At 43.7% G+C, this 27076-nt stretch overlaps 1 protein-coding gene across 1 annotated transcript; it reads right to left on the bottom strand.

Moving 5' to 3' along the window:
- Window positions 1-447: 447 nt before the first annotated feature.
- Window positions 448-18177, bottom strand: DCT (dopachrome tautomerase). Its single transcript, XM_059820178.1, has 8 exons — window positions 17877-18177; window positions 9286-9585; window positions 7728-7828; window positions 6484-6650; window positions 4669-4848; window positions 4428-4563; window positions 2811-3012; window positions 448-629 (listed from the first exon to the last, which is right to left on the bottom strand). The coding sequence occupies exons 1-8, from the start codon at window positions 18175-18177 to the stop codon at window positions 448-450; spliced, it is 1569 nt and encodes a 522-aa protein (XP_059676161.1).
- Between the last annotated feature and the right edge of the window lie 8899 nt (window positions 18178-27076).

The raw sequence follows: 27076 nt of genomic DNA on the forward strand, positions 1-27076 counted from the left end.
CCCAATGTTATTCAGAATATTTATTGATAACTGTAAAATAATATGTTATTCAAATATATATGTAGAGTTAATAACTTTCAGCACATCTCTGAGCTGCTAAATGAAATCAAAAACACATTGAGGTGAAAAATTATCTTGGTTATTCAAGCTGGTTTTCTTCTATTTGGATTCTCAACTGTCTTGATCTAAATCTATAGAGGATGACTTACAAGTGTCACACACTCCAGATAACGTTTGGTACTGACAAAAATCTGGCCTGTCTTGGGTCTTGCACATATGTACCCAGAGAATTCATACATTACAATTCACAGGATAATGGGGGGAAACCTGAATGAGAACAATGTAGTCAGCTGACAAAGGAGTGTGTGATAAACTCTCAGCTAAGATCTCAATAAGGCAATCAAGGTCACTTCCTACAAGAATAAGCAAAGAAACAAAGCGAGGGCACTAGGCCTCTTCCATGTACTTTTTGGGGCTGAAGCTCACATTCATCAGTGGTTCAAAACCTCTCCTCTGCCTTCGGTGCTGGAAAAGTACAAGCAGTAGAACAAGCATGGCCAGAGCTATAAGTGCTCCTCCAATTGTAGATCCAATCATGACAGCCCACACTTGGGTTTCTTCAAGTGAGTCTGGAAATACGAAAAGTCTGAAGTGAGGACAGCACATAATTTCATTTCTCAAATCACAGGGAAGAAAGAAAATATCCCACAGCCTGGTAATTATGATTACTTGTGTGGCTTAGAGACGCACTGGCCACAGAGGAATCTGGTAATGCACCGTGTAACCAATACACATACCAGAGCCGGAGATGTTTCCTGCCAGAAAAGTCTACAGCTGAATTTAAATTTCAGCCTTTCATACAAATTAAAGTGTTCGGAACAGGAAAGATTAACAGTGACAAGACAAAAAGATCATTTTCTTATCTAATTTGGCCAAAATTATGAATGGTTTAAGCAATTCTTTCTATAATGGCATTTCAGCATAGCTGTTTCCAAGCTATTTTGGTCAACAGAAAACCCTCAAATTTTCCTATAGACCACAAAGCAGCCTATTGTCAAATGTTTAACTGAAAACACTACTTAGTGTGGTTCTGCCGACCGGCTCCAGATCACATCCTCTGATTTTGAACCACTTCTGTCTTCTAAGATAATGTTGCCCATTCTTAGAATAACCCTGCTCCACTTGGCTAAATAAATTTTTGTGTTTTCATTTATGCTTTCAGAAGCAAAAATTTCCTGCTGCCCTGTTCTGAAAAATGCTACATATACCAAGACAGCAATAACTACATTTGCCCAAATACTCCAAAAAAAACTCTCAAAAGGGCTTAAGATATTTAGAAGGTACTTAGGCTCAAGGAGGTGTCACACTGACTATAAAAGCAACTAAAAGTTGTGTGCCCCAATCTGCAGTCTCTGTCAACAAAAGAGTTGAGCGCAATCATGCCCAAGTTCAGTAAGGTCCCAAAATGACTTGTTTAGCACTTTACCGCCTCTTAAGTAAGCGCCAGCAATGTACTACATATGTTGATTTCTAATGTGGTTACATGAAGTAGAATTAGCAAGTTATATATTTAGATAAAAGAGAAGGGTTTGGATGTAAAAACTTTATTGTCTGAACACTGACCATGCAGACAGGGATAGATATGCTGCTTCACAGTCAGCTAACAATCTATTTTGGTGGGAGTTGAAAGGCAGCAGAATCACAAGCTGCCTTTTTTCCCCTCTGGGTACCTCATGCCCAAGGGGCAGCACATTTCCAAAGCAGGAGGGGGGACTGTGGTTCAGAGGGAGGAAAACTTAAACTCCATAAAATGCAAAGTTTATATTTTCAGGGGAAATTCTGGGGACACCCCTGAGAAAAGCACTGCAGAAGCAGCTAGCATGCCTCCACAAGTCAGAGCTCCCCTGCATGAATGCAGCCTGAGGACAAGGGTTTCAATCTTTTGCAGTCTACAGACCTTTAAACAGTCTCCACAGATTAAAACCACAGATATGTGGTAAGCATTTAGAAGAAATTTCTGGCCACATAGGTTAGATAAGCACCTACTGCCTCTCAAAGGTGGAGAAAGAAACTGCTCAGATTTAATCTTTGGTAAAGCATCTGAAGCATGGTCTTCATGCATTTCATACTCTTGTGCCTTTTACAAATATTTGTTAACTCGTGTTGCAAATTTCAGATTTTGTGCATAAATATTTTGCTTTCTTGGTTTTTGTCTGATTTGTGTCAAAGGTAATTTCAAACTAATAGAAAAACCCTAAGGCACATCACACCTATGGACATAGAAAATCTTTAAAATTGGGGTTTTGTAACACAAAACAGCCAGGTACCTCTCTCCAGGGTATCCAAAGATTAATGGAGTTCATCTCTAATGAGATTCACGGCGCAGTATTATTCAGGGCCCTGTGCAAAACAAGTATTTTCTAATGACCAGCGTTAGCCAGACCAGCTCCCTGGCAGAGTGCTTGACCTCTGACAGGCTCAAGGATCCTGTAACAGGCATAAACAGCACTGGGAGCAGGAGCCAAAATCAAAGACTCTTCAACCCCAAAGGAGTACTATCGTCAATGCCGGAGTAGTTCAAGTTGATCAATTTTGCAGCAGAGCAAACTAAACATGTGCACACTTGCAGTTACTGTGGCTTACGTGATGAGTTGTGACTACCTGTGCTACAATATGTGATTGCTAGCGAGCAGGTGAATAGACCCAAGTGTTTCGTGAAAAGCGCCTTATTTTTCAAATGCCTATGTCATTGAAAACATGAACTGTCTCATCTCTTGGCCTGGAACAGCCTCCACACCTCTGAGACATACCTGGCAGGTCAAGGGCATAGGTGTAGCCAAGCTGCTCTGCAGTTTGGAAGAGCTCATCATTGGTCACAGGAGGGAAAAATGGGACCATGTTATACAGTCTGTTATGACCGATGGGGGCCAGCTCCTCAGGCCAGGCATCATCAGGGGGGCTAGACCGCTTCATCCACTCGTCAAAGATGGCATCAGTAAAGGAGTGAAGAACCTGCAAATCCAGGCATGGGCGCACACATTTATTAAGCTCTTTCAGAACTCAAAAGCATTTAAAACACTCTAGGGTGGCAGCAGCTTTTGAAAGAGAGAGAAGAGGGTAATCTAATTCAGGTGGGATTTACAGAATGGGAAACCAGGAAAGCTCATGAGAATGGAGTAAATTGATCTCCTGCATGGGACATTTTGCTGTATACTTGTTGCTGCTTGTTCATAATAAGCTCTTTCTCCAGGCGGTTTAATATCAGCTGGCATTAAATGGGCAGGTCCGTCCTCTCAGGTGAGGGCCCACTGAGCTCATTCAGGTGAATGTACCTCTCAGAAGTATTTTAATCTCTCTTGCCTCTGAACAGGTATGGAAAATTGCAGGAAATTTGATTCCTTCATGCTCGTTTTAGAGCGTGCCACCAGCTCCACAGCTCCAGGTACCCATGGATTTGATCAGGTCTTGCCCAGTGAGTTTATAGGTATATAAAGCACTAATACAGGAAAGTTGTTTCCAAGTTGAGTTCAGATAACTATGACAAATGTCTGGGGCAGTTCAAATTAATTTCTGATGTACTCGTGTTTTTTAATTATCACCCTGGAAAAAATTTAGAAAATATCTTACAGACAATAATCTCGCATATAAAATTACAGTGTAATGAAATGAAGATTTCATTGTATAAGAAAGGAGTTAAGGTAGGAATTGAAGAATTATTAAGGGAATAAGCTGGAGAACCACTACATAAATATTTGGGCTAATTTCTCCAACAAAAGATTGCAATCTTAAAATAAAGGTAAGAAAGAAATTAATTGTATTATAATTTCTATATATATAATCACTGTGGTTTAATCTAACAAAGAGGAAAATAAATTGGCAGGAATTTATTAGGAGAGAAAGATGTGTAAGCAAAGTCAATGGTTTCATTTGCACATTGCTGTTTGCGCTGCTCATTGCAGTGCCAGCACTGTACCAATGCACCAGTGAAATCACATTATTTCTATTCCCCAGGAGACCCTGAAATTAGATGTGCTTCCTTTTAGCCTGTGAAGTTCTAAATAAAGAAACAAACTACTCAGTCTACTGCTCTAAAGTAACTAACCCCACTTTCTCGTTGCTGTAAAATTGTCTGGTATAAGCCATTAGATTTACGTACCAGAGGATTCAGGGCAACATGACTTGGAAGAGCAGCTCTTCTCCTTAAAAACTTATTTTATATTTCACAAATCACCCTGCGATTCCTTCCCTCTTTATTTGACCATTATGCAGGCGTGGCAGTGTTCAAGAAAAGAGAAAAGGTTTCTCCTTTTCTATTTAAAGGACTTATTTTTAGGAAATTCACTTTACTTCTGTTCTGCAAATCTCTGGTGAGACAGCTGCCTTTGAGCCACAGCCACTGCCACTCAGGCTGGGGGAAAAAGACATACCACAAAGATGGGATCGTTGGCGGCTGCGTGAGGGAGAACACTGGTCCCATTCAGAAAAGAGTGAGCCAAATTATGAAGGCTCAGCATCGGCGAGTTAAGGACTCCACCTGGTTTATCAAAGCCCTCCAGCGCATTCCTGTGGATGGGTAAAAGCAGCATCAAGCAACCATATTTCGCTCATAAACACGCACGTAGAGAAAACCTGTGACACAGCCAGCTCTGGAGGAGCTGAAGGACAAACCTGAAACTGAAACTGGAGTTGCGGAAAAAGGGGGGGCTGTCGAACTCCTGCAGGGAAAGGCACCTCCTGACGTCCTCCATGGTGGGCAGCTGCTCGCTGGAGCCCCTGGGCGGCCTCCGCTGCAGCGGCCCTTCATCACTCCCATTGCACAGCGTGACCAGGCGGTTGTAGTCATCCAAGCTGAACGTGAAACAGAGAGAGGCACAAGTTAGAAGGAGGTGATGATGCCTGGCTTGTTGGCTTTTTCTCCCATAGTATAAAAGAGGCCTCGGCTGTATGTGTGAGAGAGCTGGGGTTAGGGACTGACACCCCATGGGGCATCTCGGTTCACCTCCCGTGGCCTGGGAGCTGAATTTATTGCAGGACTGCCACCATGCCATGACTTTCTGTGGCTCTGCGGCCTCTATGAACCATCAGTCATTTGGACCAAGACTTGCCGGGCTCATCCTCCACAGAGAGGGGATGCTTTAGAAAAGGCAAGCACGACTCCCTTCACAGCTACTTCCCTTCCAACGGCTTTGGAAGAACAGTTTTTGCCAGACAATCTAGAAGAGTCTTTTGAATTTTGTATTGAAAAACTTTCAGTCGAGAGTAAGGACTAGTTTTTTCACTCTTAACGAAGAGGAGAAAAAACAGGGAAGTCCCACTGCAGGGTGGGCTAAGAAAATGCAAGGAACGACAGTAAACAGGATTTCACTTTCCATCCCTCATCCCCTTTGGAAGAAAAGCAACTGCAATGCATTACATCCTCTTTTTCAGGGCCTGGAGGACATTCTGATGTTGCAGGGGTTGACCACTAGCTAATGGGGAGCAAGTTCTTTATATCAGGGAGAAAAAGAGGGAAGGGTGAGGAGAAAAACAATGTAACACTTGTGAAAAAATTCTGTGCTATTCAGTATAAAATGAAACAGCATTTTCAGAAACTCCTGAAGTAAACAAAAGCCCTTCTCTGTTTGACCTTGGCAAGGCAAAAGTTTAGTCACCTCAGTTTTGGAAGAAAAAACAAAATCCTATTTATCTTAGAGAAAAAGTAGGGGCAAGATTTAAAGCCAACTGGTGCCTAAAGCTAGAATTTCAAGTAGTTCTTTAGGTACCCAGAGAAAGAGACTCTTTTGAAAAGCCCTGAGCTCTCGATACCTCCATCTGACTGACTGCACACTGTCCCGGAGCTGACAGAAGAAGGTTTTATGAGTATTGTAACTAGCAGCATCTTATGTCGTAGCACCCCAATCCTGCACGTCAAATCCCTCTCCTCACCCGAATCAGTGTATGCCTACAGAGAGCTGGCAGCAAGCTCCTGGCTGTCTCTGTGCTGCTTTCCATGTGAAACCTCAGCCACTTCGAAGTCAATCCCCAAACTGCATTAAATATATCAGGGTTAAGATCTCATCCAACACAAGGGAACAGATTTTTCAGCCCATCTCTAGCTTCCTATATGCCAAAACAGTTTTCTGTTTCTGCTGCCAAAATCAGTCGGGTGTTTGTTACAGAGAACCGACACACAGGTATTTCTTCTTTAAAAAGATACTTGCCAATGTGCAAACTCTTCAGACTTTTGGCAGCCTCATATTGGCTGAATCAACTAAAATCCTGTACCAAAAGAATCATCTTAAAAAAATATACTTCCATAATACCAGTGGGGAAAGTTCACACAGCACCATCTACACACAAACAGATCGTGATTCCCAGTTTTGAAAAAGACGTCTTGGCTCTTTTCCTGCCACTCACTCACACTGAGAGAGCAGCCCACGCTCTCCGTACTGAATGAAAGCAAGGTTTGGTCGGTATGCAAGCTTGCCCTAGATATTCTCATACCTGTTACAAACTATTTGCCACCGGGAGAACCTGGAGCTCAGGCTGATCAGCCCTGAGTCATCCGGCCGTGATGCTCCGAAGAGCTGGTCAGTGCAGACATCGCACTCATTTCTACCCGTGGCGAAATTCCAGTAGGGCAGCGCGAAGGAGTCATTGCCCATCAGTCGCTGCAATGGACAGAAACGTGTTAGCAGGGAATCATCTTCAAAGGAAAGAGAAAGAAAGGGACTCCTGCAAGTTGTTTCACTGGGTATTCACTGGATATTCCACTGGCTATTCTGCTTCTCATTCCACATTTCAACCACACACACTTCACAGTGCTGCTCCAACTCCTTTCAAAATACCGGGGCGTTAAGCCACTCCTAGCAAAGACATTGTCACAAGTTAATCTACTGTTGGCCTGCACTTCTTTTGGCCATGTTAGGCTTTCTACCAACTCAGAGACCAGGCAGGAGCGCAGGAGCAGAGACAAATCGAGCCTTGAGCAACTAAGAGGCATTCTGAGTGATGTAAGTGGGTAATGGGTAAAATTGTGCATGTGGTTTGCTTTCGCTCCAGAAAGGCTAGCCCTGGGGAAGAAGCTGAACTTGCATTAATAGAGGAATACAGTGCATTTGCTTGTGCTTGCCTGTTAGATACGATTTCACACAAGCAAGATCCTGCAGCTATTTTGATACCAACCATTTTCATTAGAGATCTGCAGGGCTGAAATACAGTAACATTGCCAATGCAGAAGTAATGCAAATGGAAATGAGTCAATGCTTCGGCAACTGACTGTCGGGCACGTTAACGTATATATCTTTAAAAGATGCACTGCTAAATATATGCATGTATTAAATGCATAGCATGGTACATTTAAAGGGGGTAATATTTAGAGTTGCTTTCATTAGGAGGGTATCTTCAACATCAGCAGACAATAGCTGTTACGTGTTTTACGTGTAGGCGTTGCTTTGATTTTATTAGTAAATACCATTAATTCACAACTTCTGTCCTCTGTTGTGAAGATGAAAAAAAAACCCTCCGTGATAACCTTCACATCATTGTTCACAGTGAGAAACTGTTCAGTCCTCAGTATCTTGAAAGCACTAATTTCACTTTAAATAAAAAAGGATCAATGAGCACACACTCCTGGGAGTTGGGGTAAGAATCTGTCCTAGGAAATAGCTTACCCTTGGCTGACTCAACAAAGTCACATAGCATAAGAGAGAAGCTGCATGAGGAAAGGGAAAGGCTCTTCAGCTAACCTGCAGGTCTCTCTCCAGCAACAGCAAATGGTACCTATGCCAAGTAACAAAGGCAGGTCCTTGATGGGAGAAATCGATACCTGTGAAGGGGTGGCCAGGTCCTACAAAGGGAAGACAAAATAAGCTCTTAGGCAGGAGAGAAAGACAGCACCTTCTTCTATTGCCTGGAGTGGAGTTAAACAAAAACCTGCAGCTCTGCACTTTTGGAAAGAGCGCACACATCAGAAGCTACAACACTTACGTGGGACAAGTGAAACAAACTCGTCTGAGAATGTTCACTTCAGTGCTTCTCAAAACTTCACATTCCCCAAAAGTTGGATATTGTGAAGATTTTTTATTACTTTAGTGGATTTTGTTTTTAAGAAGCAGTCTTAATGTCTAAAATCTTAGCTCCTTGCTAATATGTACCATATTATCTCATTCTCTATCTCAGTGGCAGGTCTTACACGGTGTATCTATCAAGAGAACCTCAGCATTTTCCATAACCTGCCAACAGTAATTCAATGTCCTTTGCCAAATTTCTTCAGATTGTGCTTGTTATTTCTTGTCTTGTGCTCTTGTTATTACACATGAGAACTAAGACACTCAAAGGCTAGAGGCTTCAAACCACACATGGATTTGTTTATCTCTGCAGCAAGCTTCAATCCACATATGAATTTATCACTGCAGCAGCTCTAGAAGTTGCCTCTTTCCCTTTCCACATGACTGTCCTGTCCCCCGAAGGACCTTTGCTCTTGCTAGGCCGGAGACTACTTCCTTCAGCCCTGCAAAATGAAACAGTGTCAGAAGGGCACACTGAAGAAAACCCCACTGCAGGGTAGCAGATACCCTCTAGCAAGCAGGTAGATACGGGCTGTTCAGCTTGCACGTAGGACTGCTGGGTAGAAAAGCCACACTGCTGCCTCCTCCTGTGAGAGCTGTGCTTTGCAAAATGGCGGTGGCATAGGTACTTCTATCTAGAAGACCAATAAGGATGAGGAATCCTGATTTGGAAGAAAGCATGGGGTTAGATACCCAAACCTCTAACCCGACTTGCTTTTAAAAGCTGGCTGTGGTTAGTCAGGCAAATCCCATCCTCAGTGACTTGCTGAAGGCCACAGAAAGCAATAGCACTCTGGTCCCCAACATCTCTGCATGGTGTCTGCCTTCACCACTGCAGAGCCCCTTTCCCACTACTGTGGCATCTATCTTGTCCTGTGGACTAGGAACGTCTTTTTGAGTCAGTAACTGCCTGACCACACTTCAGTTCATCCAGCAGTGGAGCCTGTGAACTGCCTCCCTGTCAGACGGAAGATGCACCAGGAGCGCAGCTGGGGTGCTCCAGCCGCCACGGGGTGGGGGGATCAGACTGCAGCGGGTCTGAAGCACACCTCCCTCAACTGCGGGTGGCCACTGGCTCCTCAGCACCCACTGTTGCACTCCACAGATCTGCTCCCACTGGGACTCACTGCTCGATGAAGTATCACAGCTGTGTTAAGCATACTTACCTTTGTTCAGCAATGATACTTTTCACCCTTTCCTTTACCTGCAGAGCCCCTTGGGTAAGAAAAGCACTAACCTAATAGCGTGTCTCTGACGGAGTAGTAATGAAGCCAAACAAAGTAGTTATAAATACTACAGTTGGCAATTTGCGGTTCCTCTCCAGTGGGACCAAGCAGACTTATCCAGTGCTGAGTTGCAATTACATAGTCTGGGTGAATGGTTGTCTTTGCACGGTCTAGAGCATCGAAGAACTGCTCTCTCTCCTCTGCCGTCAGGGAGTGGACATCCTTCCTGACAACTGGTGGCTTCCTCACGTTGCAGTCAGGGCCAGTCCAGCCAAACTTGCAGTCACCACAGTTATAGCCAGCAAAGTTTCCTGAATCAAGAGGGAAAGAGCGGTCATGACATTATGAATCAGAGAAAACTAACAGTGAAATGCAGAATTAAGAATTACTGCTCTTTTTTCCCAGAGATGCCAGCTCCTGGAAGGGACAGCAGCTGAGCAGACTGGCAGCTTTGCCAATTGCCTAACCAGAAGGATGGCTCGCTTCCCAGAGCCCTGGCAGGGCCAAGAATCACACTCAGCCAGCTGGGGAGGTGAGTGCTGAGTAAGGGGCTTGATGCCTGAAGGTGCTAAGAGCTCCGCGAAGCCCTCGGGCACATGAGGAGTCTCACCGAACAGAGGGCTGAGCACTTCAGGTTAAGCACGTGATGAAGTGCTTTGCTTGATTGACTCTCAAGTACTCCCAGACTTCCAGGATTAAACCCAAAAAAGGGTCGGCTCACGTGGATCCTTAAGCACAGAAAAAAATCCCCAAACAAAACAGTTCTCTTAAAGACAAAACTTAGGAAAAACTAAAATCTGTTAACAGTGTACCTGGGACCCAGCACAATCCAGGACAAGCACCAGGGGTGCTGCAGGTCATGCTTTAAGCATTATTAAATGGTGCTAAAATAAAAGCCTGAGAAACACTGCAGTACCGTCATTCCCTGCTGGCATCATACCTAAGGCAAGTAATGGGGTCCACTCTAGGCTATTAGCTCAGACCCAATAATGCGGTGGAAGAGCCCAGGAAAGCAGAACTTGCTTTAAGCATGGCCTCTCGCCCACCGTGGCAGACTGCCAGTAGCAGCAGAAAGGCCCTGCTGCAGCTTGCTTTGCCTTTGCCAGGGGAGACGGGGAAGGACCGTTCCTGCAGTGAACATCTGTCTCCTGCCTGCATGCCGGCAGGCTGCTGGTGCAGCAGTGGTGTAGGACAGTGGGCATTGCTGTCAGGGGAAGGAGGGAGCAGAGGGGCAACCAGGGCTTCTCTGGGCTCTCCCCTCAGTTCTCCAAAATCTGCACTGACACTCCCTAGCCCCATGCTCCCTCCAACCCCACAAACACGCTCATTCCACAACCATGCCACAAAATCTCACTGCTGCTCGCACACATCGGTGCTGCTAGACCCAGCACAGGCTTTGGGCTAACATGGAGATGGGGAAGTGGCTTATGAAGTGTAACAAGTAGCAAGTGGTGTTCCCCAGGGGTCAGTACTGGGTCCAGTCCTGTTCAATATATTCATCAATGACCTGGATGAAGGGATAGAGTATGCCCTCAGCAAGGCACTTTGTGCTGGTGACACAAAACTGGGAGGAGTGACGGACACACCAGAAGGCTGCGCTGCCATTCAGCGTGACCTGGACAGGCTGGAGAGTTGGGCAGAGAGGAACCTCATGAAATTCAACAAAGGCAAGTGTAGGGTACTGCCAATGGGGTGGAATACCCCCATGCATCAGTACAGGTTAGGGGCTGATCTGCTGGAGAGCAGCTCTGTGGAAAGGGACCTGGGAGTCCTGGTGGGCAACAGGATGACCATGAGTCAGCAATGTGCCCTTGTGGCCAAGAAGGCCAGTGGCATCCTGGGGTGCATCAAGAAGAGTGTGGCTAGTGGGCTGAGGGAGGTTGTCCTCCCCCTCTACTCTGCCCTGCTGATGCCACATCTGGAGTACTGTGTCCAGTTCTGGGCTCCCCGGTTCAAGAAGGACAGGGAACTGCTGGAGAGGGTACAGCAAAGGGCTACAAAGACGATTAGGGGAATGGAACATCTTTCTTATGAGGACAGGCTGAGGGACTTGGGTCTTTTTAGTCTATAAAAGAGAAGACTGAGGGGGCATCTTACCAATGCTTATAAATACTTAAGGGGTGGGTTCCCGGAGGATGGGGCCAGTCTTTTTTCAGTGCTGCACAGTGACAGGACAAGAGGTAACGGGCACAAACTTGGTCATAGGAAGTTCCATCTAAACATTAGGAGGAACTTCTTTACTTTGAGGGTGGTAGGGCACTGGCACAAGCTGCCCAGAGAGGTTGTGGAGACTCCTTCCCTGGAGCTATTCAAAACTCGCCTGGACGCATTCCGGTGCAACCTGCTCTAGGTGAACCTGCTCTGGTGGGGAGGGTTGGACTAGATGATCTCCAGAGGTCCCTTCCAACCCCTACCATTCTGTGATTCTGTGATTCTGTGTTCCTGGATGGGCAGACATCCCTAGGCTGTAGGGCTAGGTCTATGAGCAGAACAACAGTTATTACTAAAGTAAGATTTCAGATTGTCAGGGGCTACAGGGCTTATTCCCAATTTCAAAGGCCCCCAAGGTTACAAGGGCTATTACCAAGAAAGCTGTGTAGCTTATGGCTAGCTCTAGGATAAGGGCTGCTGAGCTCTAAACATTTGTGACAGACTCCTGTGAGACCTACCAAGAGGACATGAGGACTCTTAACTGGAGGTATGGAGAGCTTATGGTTACTTCGGAGGCTCTGAGATCTATAGGTTTACATGCTATCATGAAGCTTAGGACCAGTCCTAAGGTTAGGGACCACAAGGGTGAAGACTTCAACTAGGTTTTGGATCGTGCACAGCCCGATGGCATACCATGAGGAAAGCTTCCAGGTGTATGGCTTACGTTTCATCCCGATGCCGGTAGGAGCAGCTGGGCTCAGCTGCCATGTTCCAGCTAGGACAGAAGGCACCCAAAGCCAGGGGTCTGCATTGGTTTAGCGGGATGAAGGCTTTGCCAGAAAAAGCACGTAGTTTATAGTTTTATGAAAGAAAGAAGAGTTCATGGATATGTTATTATAATGAGGGCAGAGATTAAGATGGGGGGAAGCAACATGGAATCAAAACATTGATTTTATCACGATATCCTGAGAGTCCCACCAGAAGAGCACGATTGCTTTTGTGAATTTGGTGTACTCCACTATCTGTATACTTGCTCATTCTTGACAACTCATCCTAGCTATTAGGGCCCGTCACATACTCCAGCCTTTACTGACCAGACAACAAATATCAGGAATATCTTGCAACACTGCTTAATTAGGCCATGTATGTTGCACAAGTTTCAGTACATGGACCATGAAATTCTGGAAAGCAGCTGTTGTCTCCTCACACCCAAAGGTACAATTCAATCTTTTTTAAGAGAAGGGGAGCAAAGCAGGAATTAACCATGAAAAGAACTGTCAACAACCTTTTTTGAGACTGGAGGTCACACTTCCAGTAATTCAAATGACCCATCTACTAACAGCGTCACACTGAAATACAGCACTAACAGAACCAAAGTTAGTGCAGGACCAGGTTTGTCCTGTCTGGTCTTGGTACCAGAACAAGACTCCACCAGTCACTTGTTGAGGCTCTGATGGTGCCTGTTCCTCTCTCAGTGAGGGCCCTTTGAATCCACACAGCTCTTGATGCCCAAGATCACTTAATCAGACAATATCCATATTTTAGGTATACTCTATGCGCCTCTTCAGGCTATGAAAATAAATTTCCAAAAGCCTGGAATGATGAGTCATCTTCGTGGGAAAAAAGCTTTTCTCTACCTGTATGGCATCTGGAGCCAGGTGGACCAATCACTCCTCACCTGTTTCCCTTGGGCAGGTGCTAATTATACCCAATTGATGCTCTGCAGGATTTTCTCCCTTAACCACCTAATCTATGAAGTAATCCAAAGGGATTAATCTTTCCACCACTTCACCAGACACTTTTCAATGGGACATGAGCTTTTACTGAGTAAGAAGGAGGACTGCAGTGAAGAAGAGACTGGCAAACAGGAGGAGACGATTTCCAGGCAAAGTGGTATTTCACGCTGCAGTATTTCTGCTGATTGTGTTGAACATTTTTGTAACATTCTCAGGTCTATTTGGCAATGTTCTGTTGTCAGAAATGCACACAACAACAACACTTCATGAAACAGAAAGTTGCTTTTTGTCATTTTCTTTCAATAGACTCCATGCATCACAGGACTGTCGTTATGCAGCAGCTGAAATGGCGAGAAGTCTCGCCATTTCAAATGATGAAAGTCTGTGGGATTTCCCACTTTGCAAACAGGAATGACTGCAGTACTCAGACCCAGGTTTTTTATGTCCCACCCAAACCACTTTTTTAGCATTTGTTTCTAAAGTCCTCTACCAGGCCACTGGTCTGGAAATGATGCATTGCTGTTTTCAGAAAGTTCATTTACTGCCTTGTGGGCTTTTCGCATAATAGCATTGCAAAATGTATGTCCCAGTCTCTTACAAATTAACTTCAATGTCTGCTATGCTGGTGATGGTGCACTTCAATGGTACAGCTCTAGGACAGCAGGAAAAGTAATCTCATATTATCAGGATATAGCACACAGTAGACATTTTCAGCAAGATAGCAAGACCCTTTCAAGATCCTTTTCAACACAGGGACCATAGGAATATGCAAGGATTCATGCCTTAGCATTTTTTTGCCTTCACTAACACATAGCAACTCAGTGTACCACCTCTCTGAGGGTATGCCAAGGACAACTGAGGTTATTCTCACCTCTTGTGGTTCCTAGAGAATATAGTGTGGGAGGTCGTTCTGGCACACAGACAGGAGATCATGTCACGGGTGGGGTCCAGATGCTCCCTACTTGTTCCACTGCTTTCAGGAATGACCACTATACTGCCGCTGGGCAAAAAAAAAATCATCTGGGGTGTCTTCCCCACTAATCCTTTTGTCTGGAGATGGGGAGACATGCCTCAGGAGCTGTCTTCTTCCGTGCCTAATCTCACCATCATTAATGGTGCTGTTTCCCAGTCAAGTTGAGTGAATCTGGCTGTTTCTGTAGGCACTATGGCCATGCTACTTCTCCCAGCGGGTCAGTCCATGGGCGTGACACTGAGAAAAAGACACTTCTTATGACACGACACTTGGTATGTGTTAATACACATCACTGGTGTATGCTAACACCAGTTACCACATATCATGGTAGCTGTTTCTCAACCCCAGCAATTGCCTAAGATCACAGACAGGGATTTTTCCACCTCTGAGCAGTCATAGCATGTGGTTGGCCTTCAGACATTGAGCATAACACAAATTAATAACTCCATCAACTCAGTGTCTTTTCTTCAGTCAAAAGGAACCCATCCAACATTCACCATCTTCTGCCTTGTTTTATTGCACCAAGATGAAAGCTGAGCAGCTGTCATGCCTCTTCCTTCCACAGAGACCAGCTTAACACATATCATTTATCGCATGGGGAGAAGGGACTCCTTTTCAGACTTCTTTAGCCATTGCATTAAAACAGGAGTTACATTAGATTTGAAACACCAGCATACTGCAGTATCCCAAGGGTAGGATCAGGATTGCTACCGTGTGAGACAAACGGTTAGCTCTTCTGCCTCTTCTAGCTCTTCATTTGGGCATACTGTTAGGCTGCAGGATGTGGAAGATCTGTACCTAGCACAGACTCTAACAGGGTTATCAAGGTATGGTTATAATTTAGTATTATCCTACAGCCACATTGCCCTACAATAAGTAAATGAAGTGTATTTTGTAACTACTTCAAAAGCTCATTTTTACCTAATGGGAGGGCTATCGTATCAGCTACGTGGCTTAAGTGGCAATTTGCTTACAGCTAAACAACAGAATTTAAACCTTGTGTCCCCAGCGTGATTATATATTGCACGGGAATGTGAGAAGATTTAAATACTTTTTTTCTCAAAACACTTCTATGAAAAAAAAGAGAGTAATGTTCAGCACATGTCCACATGTCAACCTTAGAAAGTGACAGGAAAAAAAAATGAATGGTAATTATGTTTAACTCCTCAGTGAACTCATACTACGTCATTGTTTAATCACTGTCACAATCTGTACCAGCAACCACATGACTGACTGCAGTGGTTTTTTCACAATAATCTTCTGTACTGAGTTTTTTAAATGCTATACCAGAACTCTAATCCATTAGTACAATTTCATCCTTTAGAACTCAAAATAGCATTTAGTTCGTAAGTCTTCTAAAACAGTATTCTTCTAAACTAAATTTAACTATCCCAATGAAATACTGGTTTGTTGTGTAATTAGCTACAAGTGTCAATTTTCAGGGTTAGACTAGTGCATTTTGTCTAATTCAACACATGCACCTTATTGAAAAACAAATTACCATATTTTGCTTCACATAATACTGCATGCTGTCAGCAACTGTCATCAGGTCATTTCAGTTTAAGAATTTATATCTATTGAATTAATATTAGGTGTATCCAAACCAATTGTAGAATACATACAAGGAATTCAAAACTGAAATTAGACAGGAACTAAAAACTCTTTGCTACCTCCCAGTTACATTCATGCCATAACCACATCTTTTTTCTAGAGATTCTATTTTTGCTGCCACCAACACATTGAGTGAAACGTGCAGCAAGCAGCGTCCTGACAGCAGACTTAGAATTGTCTTTTTGACCATGGCTATTTGGACAAACAGTGGGAAGTAAAGCTGGATCTTTCTGTTGTACTAATTTTACTGTTTTATTTGTCCCCAGTTAAAGCCTAGAAATGGAAATTTTTTTTCTTTTTAAATTTTCCTTAGAAAATGTACATTAATTTGAGAAAAAATATAAAAAATATAAAAAATATTAAAAAATCTGACCCCACAATAACAACTCATCAATATTTGATTGTGTTTGGGATTTTCTTCTCCCCACCCACCCCAAAATATTCACCACCCAGACCTGGATGGATATGATTTTAAGACATTTTTCCTCAGTGAACAGCTACAACAAATGGCCAAATTTTCAGAGTTCCTTTTATCCTTAGCTATTCAGTTTTTAGCAGAAAGCTCAAACGGTTTAATTTATTGTGAGAACTCCAGAATCCCCCCTTTGGAAAATCCTGGCCCCTGCTCCTCACAGCTCCTCCAGGTTTCCTACCGTACAGCCATCAGCTATGTGACACGTTTAAATGGCACTGTCTAACCAAATATAATCAGCTACATGGCAGTTGGAGTTCCCACAGCTTATCGTTTACACCACGTCTAAACTATAAATCAAACAGTGCCAAGATGGCACTGGAACACGACAGTTTACGTTGTTAAAATGCTAGAAAGAGCCTTGGCATGGGTTGGAGTTTGCACAAGCCAGGAACCATTTCAAACAGGCAGTCTGCACGTAACTTTTATTTGGAAAATAAGATACCTTAATAGTAGAGATGTGCACTGTTCCATGTCCCTTTGAATCAGCATATTTAATTTATGGTACCTACCATGGGTACCATAGCCCTAGATGCCTAATAAAGACCACATGTCACATCACTTCTGGTGTGCAGACAGCGCTGCAAAAATTAACCTCGTGGGCTGAAATTTTCTGCAGTGCTTCTTTCTCAGATTGATCTGGGCTTTTTTGATAGTGAGAGCCAAGATATATTTTAAACAAAGCAGTTCAGCTAGTTCTAAGAATCAGGTTGAAGCAAAGCAGGCTATTCTTCCCATATTAGAAAATTCAAACAACTTTATGTTTCCAACAAGAAATCCCAGGCTGCATTTGAAACCCACCTAGCAGGTCTCTTCAGTGCTAGAGATGTGCCTTTTGCCTCACTCCTGGTACCATCTCTGCCAGCCCTGCAAAGCAGCCTGGGCTGGAGCTGCGGTTCCTGCTCATTTTAACCCTCCTTCAACCGGGGCTGCTGCTGAAAAAGGGTCTGTCGCCTTATCCTGCCCTGACCTCACGTTCCTATTCCCTCCCTCCTGCCAGTACTAGTGAACTGGTCTTATTAAAACCTGACCCCTTCGGCCAGGTTAGCCTTCAATCACATCTCCTCCCTGATTCATTTTGCCTCCAGCATGTGAATGCAGAGGCCCACGTAAAGTCACGGTGGGAAGGAGTGGCTGGAGATGGGGAGGAAAAGGACAGGACAGCCTTTCTGGTGGTTGTACAGACCCATTTCAAAGTGAGTTGCAGACTTAGTTACGACGTTGGGCAACACCCTGGCCAGACATCCGCACAGTTTCTCTGCACAGGGGTATATCATGCTGCAAAGTACTACTCCAAGAGGAATAAATCTCTGATCAATGCAAACTGATCCAGGTTCACTGTGCCATGATTAGCAGTGACAGAGGTCTGAACACAGCACTGAAATGTCCAAAACCCTGCGGAGAAAGGTGATGGGTGGCTACAGGGACAACTCTAGGGGCAAAGATGAAAACGCAAAAGTCTGCATGAGAGAAAATGCTTTTTTGACTTCATTGCTCTGAAAAAGTGCTGACAGTATCATGAACATTATAGTATTTTTAGGACACTGACAATATTTGAAGCATTCTTGATGCCTTATGCCATCAGGGATGTTTCTGGCCTTCAGAGGAAGCTTAGCAGACCCATCCATCCCCATCCCCTCACCCCAGCACCCCTCTCACCTGCGCACCGACAGCTCTGGTTGAAGAACTTGAGGGGCCACTGTTCCCGGTCATCCACGTTTCGAAGGGTGTAGGGGCCACTCCAGGGCTGAGTATCTGCCTGTACCCCCTGACACCGTCCCCTGCCCTGCAGGGACCCGCAGATGTTGCCTGGCTCCATCCCCAAGGTCGGGCAGCAGCGCTTCAAGCGAAGGGCGTCCACTGTCATGCAGGCGCGGGGGAACTGTGCCTGTGCCCTGGGGGGACAGCAGCAGCTCAGGTAGCCCAGCCCAGCCCAGAAGAGCCACCTCAGGGCGCCCATTACAGCTGGGTGCAGGCTCTGCCTCTCCGCTGGACCTAAGCGAGCAGAGCAGGGAGATCTCCGCCGTGGGACAACCTGGCCTCGCCACAGCTCCATGCCCCAGCCGACTGGGATAATCCCTCTCACTGCTGAGGATGCTGGTGTCGGGTGTTTGTTTAATCCCGGTCTCTAATTGCCTTGAACGCGGTTCAAAAGATAGGCGCTTTGGCTCTGTGGTGCTTGCCCAGCAGCCACAGCTTTGAGCGGGGTTTATATAGAGGTTGGGAGAAGCCCTCATTAGAGGGATTAGCGCGGCACAAATCCTCGTGTTTTGCACATGACACCAAAGGCAGAAAAGACTCCAGCGTGACAGCAAGTTCTGTGGGCTCTGGCAGCTTGTCAGGAGAGTGAATGCCTCAGATTTATTTCTCAAGGTCTTTCATGAGTTTTGAGAAATTGATGGTCTTGTTTTAGCTGAGGTGGCTGGAGAAACAGGTTTATTATTTTAGTCAAAACCCTGTACGTAGATGATAAATAGAAGAGGAAACCCCTTCTCTTTTCAGTTCACTCACTGCAAGAGAATACTTTCTACTAAAGCAGCAGCAGTAGAAAATTAACTGGAAGCACAGAGGACATAGATGCATCATTAACAAAAATTAATAAAGCTGGTAGAAACAGCTTGGGATGGAGGCTCCACCTGCTGACAGCAGAGCTCCAGTGCTTGTACTCTAAATATCTGAGCGGCAGGTGGAGAAGGGTTCCCTTCTTAATAGCCTTTTCGCATGCAAAATAAATTATTTAATTGTATTTAAAGAGTGAGTGGTCCTTGTTTGCTCTCTAATCCTTTCCCCATCATTACACCAGAGGTTGTTTTGGGGCTGGTCTGGCTATTAGACTTTCAGAACTGTCACAGCCGAGCGTTTATTACCCACCTGGCAGGAGACAGTCTGTAAGATCAATACACACACCAGACAGGCAGACAAGTGGTTTTGTTCAGGACATCGACAAAAATTACTTTAAAAAGCTGCTAGCATGCAGCAGTTCTTGCCCACAATGCAACTCCTATGTGCTAGAGGAATAAAATTAATAAATCAAAATAAAGTAGTGGTAAGTCATGAGAGGAGTCTGAAGCAATAGCTATTAGTTCAGCTCCACCATACTAAATAAAAACTGACAACTCCCTCTGCTTCACCGAAAGCTTTCTCTACCTCCCCCCTCCACACTAAAATTGTTTAGACACATTTGTAAGTATGTAGAATGAAAACAGCTGTGGTTGTGTCTGTACTATTCAATATTTCCATGGATGTTCAACCACACCATTCTGGTACAAGAAGTCTATTATCTATGCAGCAAACTTACTGCCATCATGCAGCTAAGGAGTTCATCCACGCTGCAAACACTGTCATCAGCACTTTCAGGTTCTCCAATCTTTATATAAAAAAATTACTTGCCAGACAAACTAAAATATGATTCTACTTCATTTTTGAAAGTACAAAGCCAATTAGCAATACCACATAGTCTGAAATGGGTTTCAATTCATCTCCCTTAGGATTCTGTTTACCTGGAACTGGCTTTTGCCTGCTGCTCTCAACACAACATGTGATAAAGATGGAAAGCAAAACTAGTTGCTGGAAAAATACGTTGAAGAAGCTCAGGAGTTATAAATGGAGGTACTAACTCAAAAACATTCTGAACAACACCCCTCTCTTATGCTACTCAGCACCTGAGCACGCCTCTCTGGTGTGGGAGAGATCAGTCCTTGAATCTAGGTTAGACAATGTCTTCATCCAAAGTTGCCAACACACCATCTGAGAGCAATTAAAGTGAACACACATTTACCAGCATCACCACAAAAAAAAATCAAGAATATGGATAGGATTCATGTAGCTGACTAAAACCCTGAACTGAGGTGTCTATACGTAAAATATGTGTCTATGCAATCAAAGACGGCTCAGTTCAGACACCCACCTACTGCCATTTGAGAGCCTGTATGAGACAGAAAGAGTAAGCACAGAGAAAGGCGAGGTACCGAGGTAGGCAAGGCAAAGTAAGGCAAGGAAAAGTGCTTCTAATGTAGCACACGAAGAAGGAGAAACTTGTCATTTTCAGAGAAGATGGAGCATGGAGAAAAGGAATACTGGATAGATGATAATATGGATATGCATGACATCCCGGGCAGAAGCCACCAAGCAAAATTACAAAGAGACAGTTGTCCAGTTGTCTTTCAATTAGTCACTGGGAAAACGGCAGTCAGTGTCCGTTCCTTCATGCCTCACTGTTCAGAAGTTCCCGCAGCTTCCCCTCGGCTACTGCGCTTAAATAAAGGAGCCATTGTTAGGGCCACACAATATCAGCACTATACCAGTTTACCAAATAGCATGCTGAATGACTTTTTATTTACTATGGGGTTTTACTATCTCTTGAAAATGAATAGCGCCGTGTGTTGGCACTACTGCCCAGAACTGCTTGCCTGCAGCTACCAAAGGACTTTTCAGACAGCGAATCTGAGCACATGAGCAGTGGCTGAAGCTCTCTTGATCCAAACTGTGACCGTGCTGCCTTGTCCACAATTCTGAGCTGCCAGGTCAGGCTACGACACCTGAAACTGTGTTAAGTTTATTAGTTAAAATATTTAGGCTTTATGCTGAAAGTACAGGAAAACAGCATTTCAGCTACCTTGTAGTCTGGATTTGTGCCCAGGTTCACCCCTAATGGCAAACTTCTCAGCCTATCATCAAGGGCGGCAAACAAATGTACCCATATGGATGCCAACGCATTTTTGGGATTAATACTTTCACATAGTTTTTTGGCAAGAGAGAGAATAAAGAAAAAGAATACTCAAAGGTACAGGCCAAGAAATCACTAAACACAACTCACCCAAGTAAAACAGAATTCCTGAGCAGTAGGCAGGCAGTGAGTTCACATTTTTTTTCTCAATGACAGTATTGTTTCTCAGGCTCCTTCTACTGTACTCAAGCACAGATTAGCATCAAGCCAGAAAAGTATTCAGCCTTTGGAATTTTGGAAAGAATTTTGGCCAAAATACAACATTCTACATATAAATTTATGCAGAAATCAATATATCAATAGAAAGAATGAACCACATGGTAATTCATAATGGCAGGTGATAATTCTGGAGATTACCAGAAGAAAGATAATTCTACAAGGAAAACTGGAGACAAGTAAAAGTTCAAGGTCAAAATGGAAAGAAAAGAGACAGGATGAGCAACACCCAAGCATCTGCTCCACAGTCAAAAAAAATTTCAAATTAAAAAAGAAAAAAAACAACCCCACCATATGATAAGAAGCATACTCACCCACACCAGTGAATCCATAGTATCTCAAACTGAGCACCCAAAAGTGACAAGCACTCCTGAAAATTTTGGCCATTGTGAATATTTTTCTTTTTCTTTTCTTTGAAGAAAATATTATACCTCTGATTCCTTGTTCTGCCAATCCACCTTTACATTAGCTTTGGGGTATTTACATTGTCACAAACCTCACCTGAGAAAGAACAGATTCTACTTCTGTCGAGCCAAATTTCAAGGCTGGACAAAAAGGACTTAGCAAGAAACTCAAATTATAATACCTTAATACATTTTTCATTGCTCCAAAGATCATGTAACATACCTTTATCTTACGCATGACACGAAACTGGCCATAATAAGAATGTTTTGAATGGAAATGAGCCCATGCTAATCTTTACCCAAAGCTTACATCAAATCCAGCTTATTGTTCCTATTTTAAGTGACAGATAAATATTTTGGCTGCTGATTTTATGTGAATTTATGTGCACCAGATTTCAAAGTGTAGGAAGCATGATCTAAGGCATGTTTTTCCAATACTGCCACCAGGAATTATTACTTGAACACTTATGAAAGTCTATCACTGAAAAACATGTAAAGCAAAGCTATTCATTATACAAGGTGGAAGTCAGTTCAAGACTAAGATACCTTCATTATGCATCTACCATGTATGCATCTATCTAGGAGCCATGTGTCTTTAAGTTCCCTTTATGGCAAACAGACATCTTAATCGTTACAGTCGATGGAGCGTAAAGAGTAACTCATCCAGAAGAGAGAGATCTCAAGGACATAAATTTCCTAGGAGATTCAGGAAACCTAGAATATGCTAGATGGCAAGTAGAAGAGACAGTTGTTAAGTGCCCCAGTAGACGTAAAGACTTCAGTGTGAGATTATGAATTACCAGACACCAGAGACTACACAAGTAAGCCACTGGCTCCACAATGAGCCATTTTAAGTGACCTGACAAAAGAAAAAGCTTGCACCTGAAAGAAAAGCTCCTCCTAAATACTAAAAACAGCCACCAAACAGAAATCCATGGGAAGAAAGGCTTCCTTGGATCTGTTGATCTTGCTTTTATTTGACTCTGAGTTACCCAAGTGCAACCAGATCTACACATAATCTTGTAAGTCATTAGATCTGGAAAAAACAACTCAACACTTGCAGAAACAATCTTTGTTCTCTTAGGCTTATATCTCAAAGCAGTACATCTCAGAAAAATACTTTCTCTAATATTTCAAATTTTTCAATAAGGGATGACCTAAGAAGAAAAGAGTAGTTGCCACCCTGCTCCCTCACTTGTTCATCCACTACCCATGTAGGTTTCTTCATGCTTGCAAGATTATCTTTCATTTCTAGTAAGCATGATGATAATTTTTCAAACTTTGGCATCCTTCTACTTAGGCCTTTTGATTCCTATCTCTGTGCTGGCATTTTCTTCCTTTTTACGTTGCTACTTACCTGCTCATCTCTGTTCTCTCACGCCCTTCTTAAGAGTAGACACCCTTGAATCTTTTCTCCCTTCTTTCTCCTCCCATCCCATTCTGATTTTTCCTCCTTACACAGGCTCTTATTCATTCATGTCTTCTCTCTTCCTTCCTCCAACACAGACCACTCCCCTTTCATGACCTTACCCTTTGTCTCTCTGTCCTGTACCTGGGAGAATGAGGCCAAAGTTTGGATATGCAGAGCAGCTCTGGAGATCTCATGATCCTATCCTTGCACAAAAACTCTCTTCCTATGATGAAGTCTCATCAGCTCCTGCCTTCTCATATTTATGTTATTTATCCAGTTCCTGTCTAATTTGTGGACTTCTTTTCCTGAAAACCAATTTATGTCCTGCAACATATTCACTTGTCAGAACAGAAGAGCAACTCAGAGAAGAGTAATCTGGTCAGGTCTCACAGAAAATACACAACAAGTCTACAGTCAGGAATTCAACCTGAGTTAAAGACAGTTACATGGTCTTAGGTGAGCTTCCTTCCCTCAACAGCCACAAGGCTGCTGTGCTTGTAACCCCTAAATCTGAACACTGGATTATTCGAGCTCTGTGTCGCGAATTCCACTCATCAATCTTTCCATCATTTTACCAGCAGGCTTCCTCATGAGAGAGGATTAAATTTATCTCATCTGATGTTAGACATCTATTGATTACAGATATCTACACTTAACTGGTCACCCAAGACTTCCTTTGTAGGATCCTGTCTTAATGGTGAGAAATAGATGGGTTTAGGGTACAATGCACTTGGCCTGCCTTCTGCACCCACAGTAGCAGGGGATGAATTGCATCCCACAAAGGCCTAACCTTCTCCATTTATTTATTGTAAAGGGAGCCTAGGGTTCGGTGGTACTCTACACATGAGTGGTCTACATTTAGACAGATGAATCCCACCTGGATTCCTCACTGATTCTTCAATGGGCCTTGCAATCCAGCTGAACTTACTTCCCACAAGTCTGGAGCTGACTGCAGTGGGAAGTCCTCATTGCTTAAAGACATCCACTTCCAAAGCTCCAAATTTGACGGCACTTTGCTTCTCACCTCTCCAAGGACATGTGCTAGCTGAAGCATGTACTATATATACAACTTGCTTAGAAAGGTCCTAAAATCATACACTGCTTTCGTACAGCGGACACCTGTGTCAACTTGCAGATGACACCAAGTTGGGCGGGAGTGTTGATCTGCTTGAGGGTCGGAAGGCTCTGCAGAGGGATCTGGACAGGCTGGATCGATGGGCCCAGGCCAATTGGATGAGGTTCAACAAGGCCAAGTGCCGGGTCCTGCCCTTGGGTCACAACAACCCCAGGCAACGCTACAGGCTTGGGGACCAGTGGCTAGAAAGTTGCCTCGCAGAAAAGGACCTGGGGGTGTTGATTGGCAGCCAGCTGAAGATGAGCCAGCAGTGTGCCCAGGTGGCCAAGAAGGCCAATGGCATCCTGGCCTGTATCAGAAATAGTGTGGCCAGCAGGAGCAGGGAGGTGATCGTGCCCCTGTACTCAGCGCTGGTGAGGCCGCACTTCGAATACTGTGTTCAGTTTTGGGCCCCTCACTACAAGAAGGACATTGAGGTGCTGGAGCGTGTCCAGAGAAGGGCAACGAAGCTGGTGAGGGGTCTGGAGCACAAGTCTTATGAGGAGCGGCTGAGGGAACTGGGGTTGTTCAGTCTGGAGAAGAGGAGGAGTCCTCATCGCTCTCTACAATTACCTGAAAGGGGATTGCAGAGAGGTGGATGTTGGCCTCTTCTCCCAAGTGACGAGTGACAGGACAAGAGGAAATGGCCTCAAGTTGCGCCAGGGGAGGTTTAGACTGGATATTAGGAAAAATTTCTTTACTGAGAGAGTGGTGAGACACTGGAATAAGCTGCCCAGGGAAGTGTTGGAGTCACTCTCACTGGAGGTGTTCAAGGAACGTGTGGACGAGGCATTGCAGGACATGGTTTAATGGGCATGGTGGTGTTGGGTTGATGGTTGGACTTGATGATCTTACAGGTCTTTTCCAACCTTAGTGATTCTGTGATTCTGTGAACTCTGCTAGATCTTTCCATAGCCTTAGGTAAACTTTATTTAGAAATTGCTGACACATTTTTACACTTTTAAGTCAGGTATTGCCTTAGTGTAGTTTTATTCATTTCTGTCAGGGATAATGAATGAGCACTTCCATTTCCTTTAAGATCTTTCTTCTGTCCTATTCCCTTATTTAACATGTCTGGGAAAGCTCTTCAGAGATCATGAAGCAGTACCATCATTTGGCTAATGAGACTCAATACCATGTCACTTTACACCTAAACAAGCATACTTTTTCCAGTGTCCATCATATGCAGGAACGTGGATGAAAGCTTAAGCTACTTATAGTTTAGATGAATACAATGCTGACTGGCAGATTAAACCATCCCAAGTAAGCAACAGCACTTATCTCAGCATCTTCAGCTGGCAAAGGATGTGTAAATAATGTTAAAGAGATCTACCACTCGAGAGCCTCTCTATATCTGCCTCTGCACCAATGCCATGGTGACCAAAGGCTGTCCAAAGACAACTTCATTTCCAGAGTTATTTCATCAGCTTCTAACCTGGGCTAACTATAAAGGCAGTCATCGAACATAAAGTATGATTCGCTTAAGGAACCCAGGCATCTGGAAGGTAAGAGAGCTAAATCTCAGTTATCCTATGGTTCCCCTATAGCCTATGAAGGGAAGGAAGGACCTCCATGGGATGACTCATCCCATTCTCAGTCAGGCATCCTGGCAAGGTCAGATGACCTCTCTCTGACCTAACTTCTCTGCCTTGACCTTGAAAGGAGGTGAGGGTGACTGGTTTTAACTGAGACAGACACTGAACTTTTAAATGTCTAAAGTGAAGTGAGACAAATCCCACTGCAAATGGCTGTGGTAGGAGAGGACCTGATTTACATAGAGTAGATTTATGCCGGTTGACAAAAAAGTGAAGTGAGATGTAAGCTGTTTTAATATCCTAGTTTTGGCACATGTGGAGCTTTACAGATGTTGTGCAAAACCTGTACGGAGCCTGCAGCCCGGCTAGCACGCAGGCTGCCTTTGTGGCTCATCATTCAGCACCCAGTCAGGAAGGTGTGAGCCAAAGACTTCTGTGCAGCATGGAAGGGGTAGGACAGAGGCTCTCGTCTCAACAATTCATTAATGCAACAAATTGTCCCAATCACAGGGAAATAAATACAAGGAAGGAAATCCAGATTTGTCTCTGTACCACATTAAAAGAAAAAATCTGAAAGACAGTACAAACACAGTATTTGAAATAGTATCAGAAATCTCTAAAGCCTTGACCTTACATTAGTCCTTCAAGAGCCAGTTCCAGAAGATACTCTTCTCTCACAGTTTTTATTCAAAATACTAAAGCTACTACTTATCTGAATGGAAAATATAAATTGAACAAAAGATATTCATCCCTCATGTCATGTGGGCTAAATCCCAAGAACATTGTTGGGCAAAGTAATGAATGCTCCCTTGCTTTAAGCAAGTAGATGTATGTACATCTGAACAAAAACATAATGTTTCCCCCGAGGTTCACTGAGGAATAAAGTCAGCATTGATAACTATAGCAGGACTGAATGTTAAGATTTCACTTAACTGCCACAAATCTGTCTTGTTAACTATACCATAAAGTCTGTATTTCTACATTACTATGGAATATGAGTTCTATATTTCTACAAAAGCACAAAGCAGGAACCCTGGAATATATTGCTGGGGGGGAAAAAAACAACAAAACCCCCAAAACTCCCAAGCAACTGGATCAGAAAAAGCCTTCTTACACGTGGTTCCTGTGCTGAACTCAAACGGGACAAAGTTCTCCTAACTTGCTCACTCACCAGGAAAAAAAATAAAAGACTTGTATGTAGAGTGCTAGATTCTAGAAATGCATCATCAGCTGAAAATTTTGTTTTTCTTTTTAAATGCATTTCTTTCGCAGAAAGTTGAAAAGCACAATTCTAGTTCTTCTACAGGACCAGAAACCACATAGGCAATAACTAAGATTTATTATTAAAAATATATATAAATCATAAAAACTAAATGTGAGTTCTGACTTAGGTTTTCTAAATCCCTTGTATTGATCAGGCAACCGAAGAAGAGTACAAGGATCTCATTAGGTC

This window comes from Gavia stellata, chromosome 1 (assembly GCF_030936135.1).
Source record: "Gavia stellata isolate bGavSte3 chromosome 1, bGavSte3.hap2, whole genome shotgun sequence".
NCBI classification, from domain to species: Eukaryota; Metazoa; Chordata; class Aves; order Gaviiformes; family Gaviidae; genus Gavia; species Gavia stellata.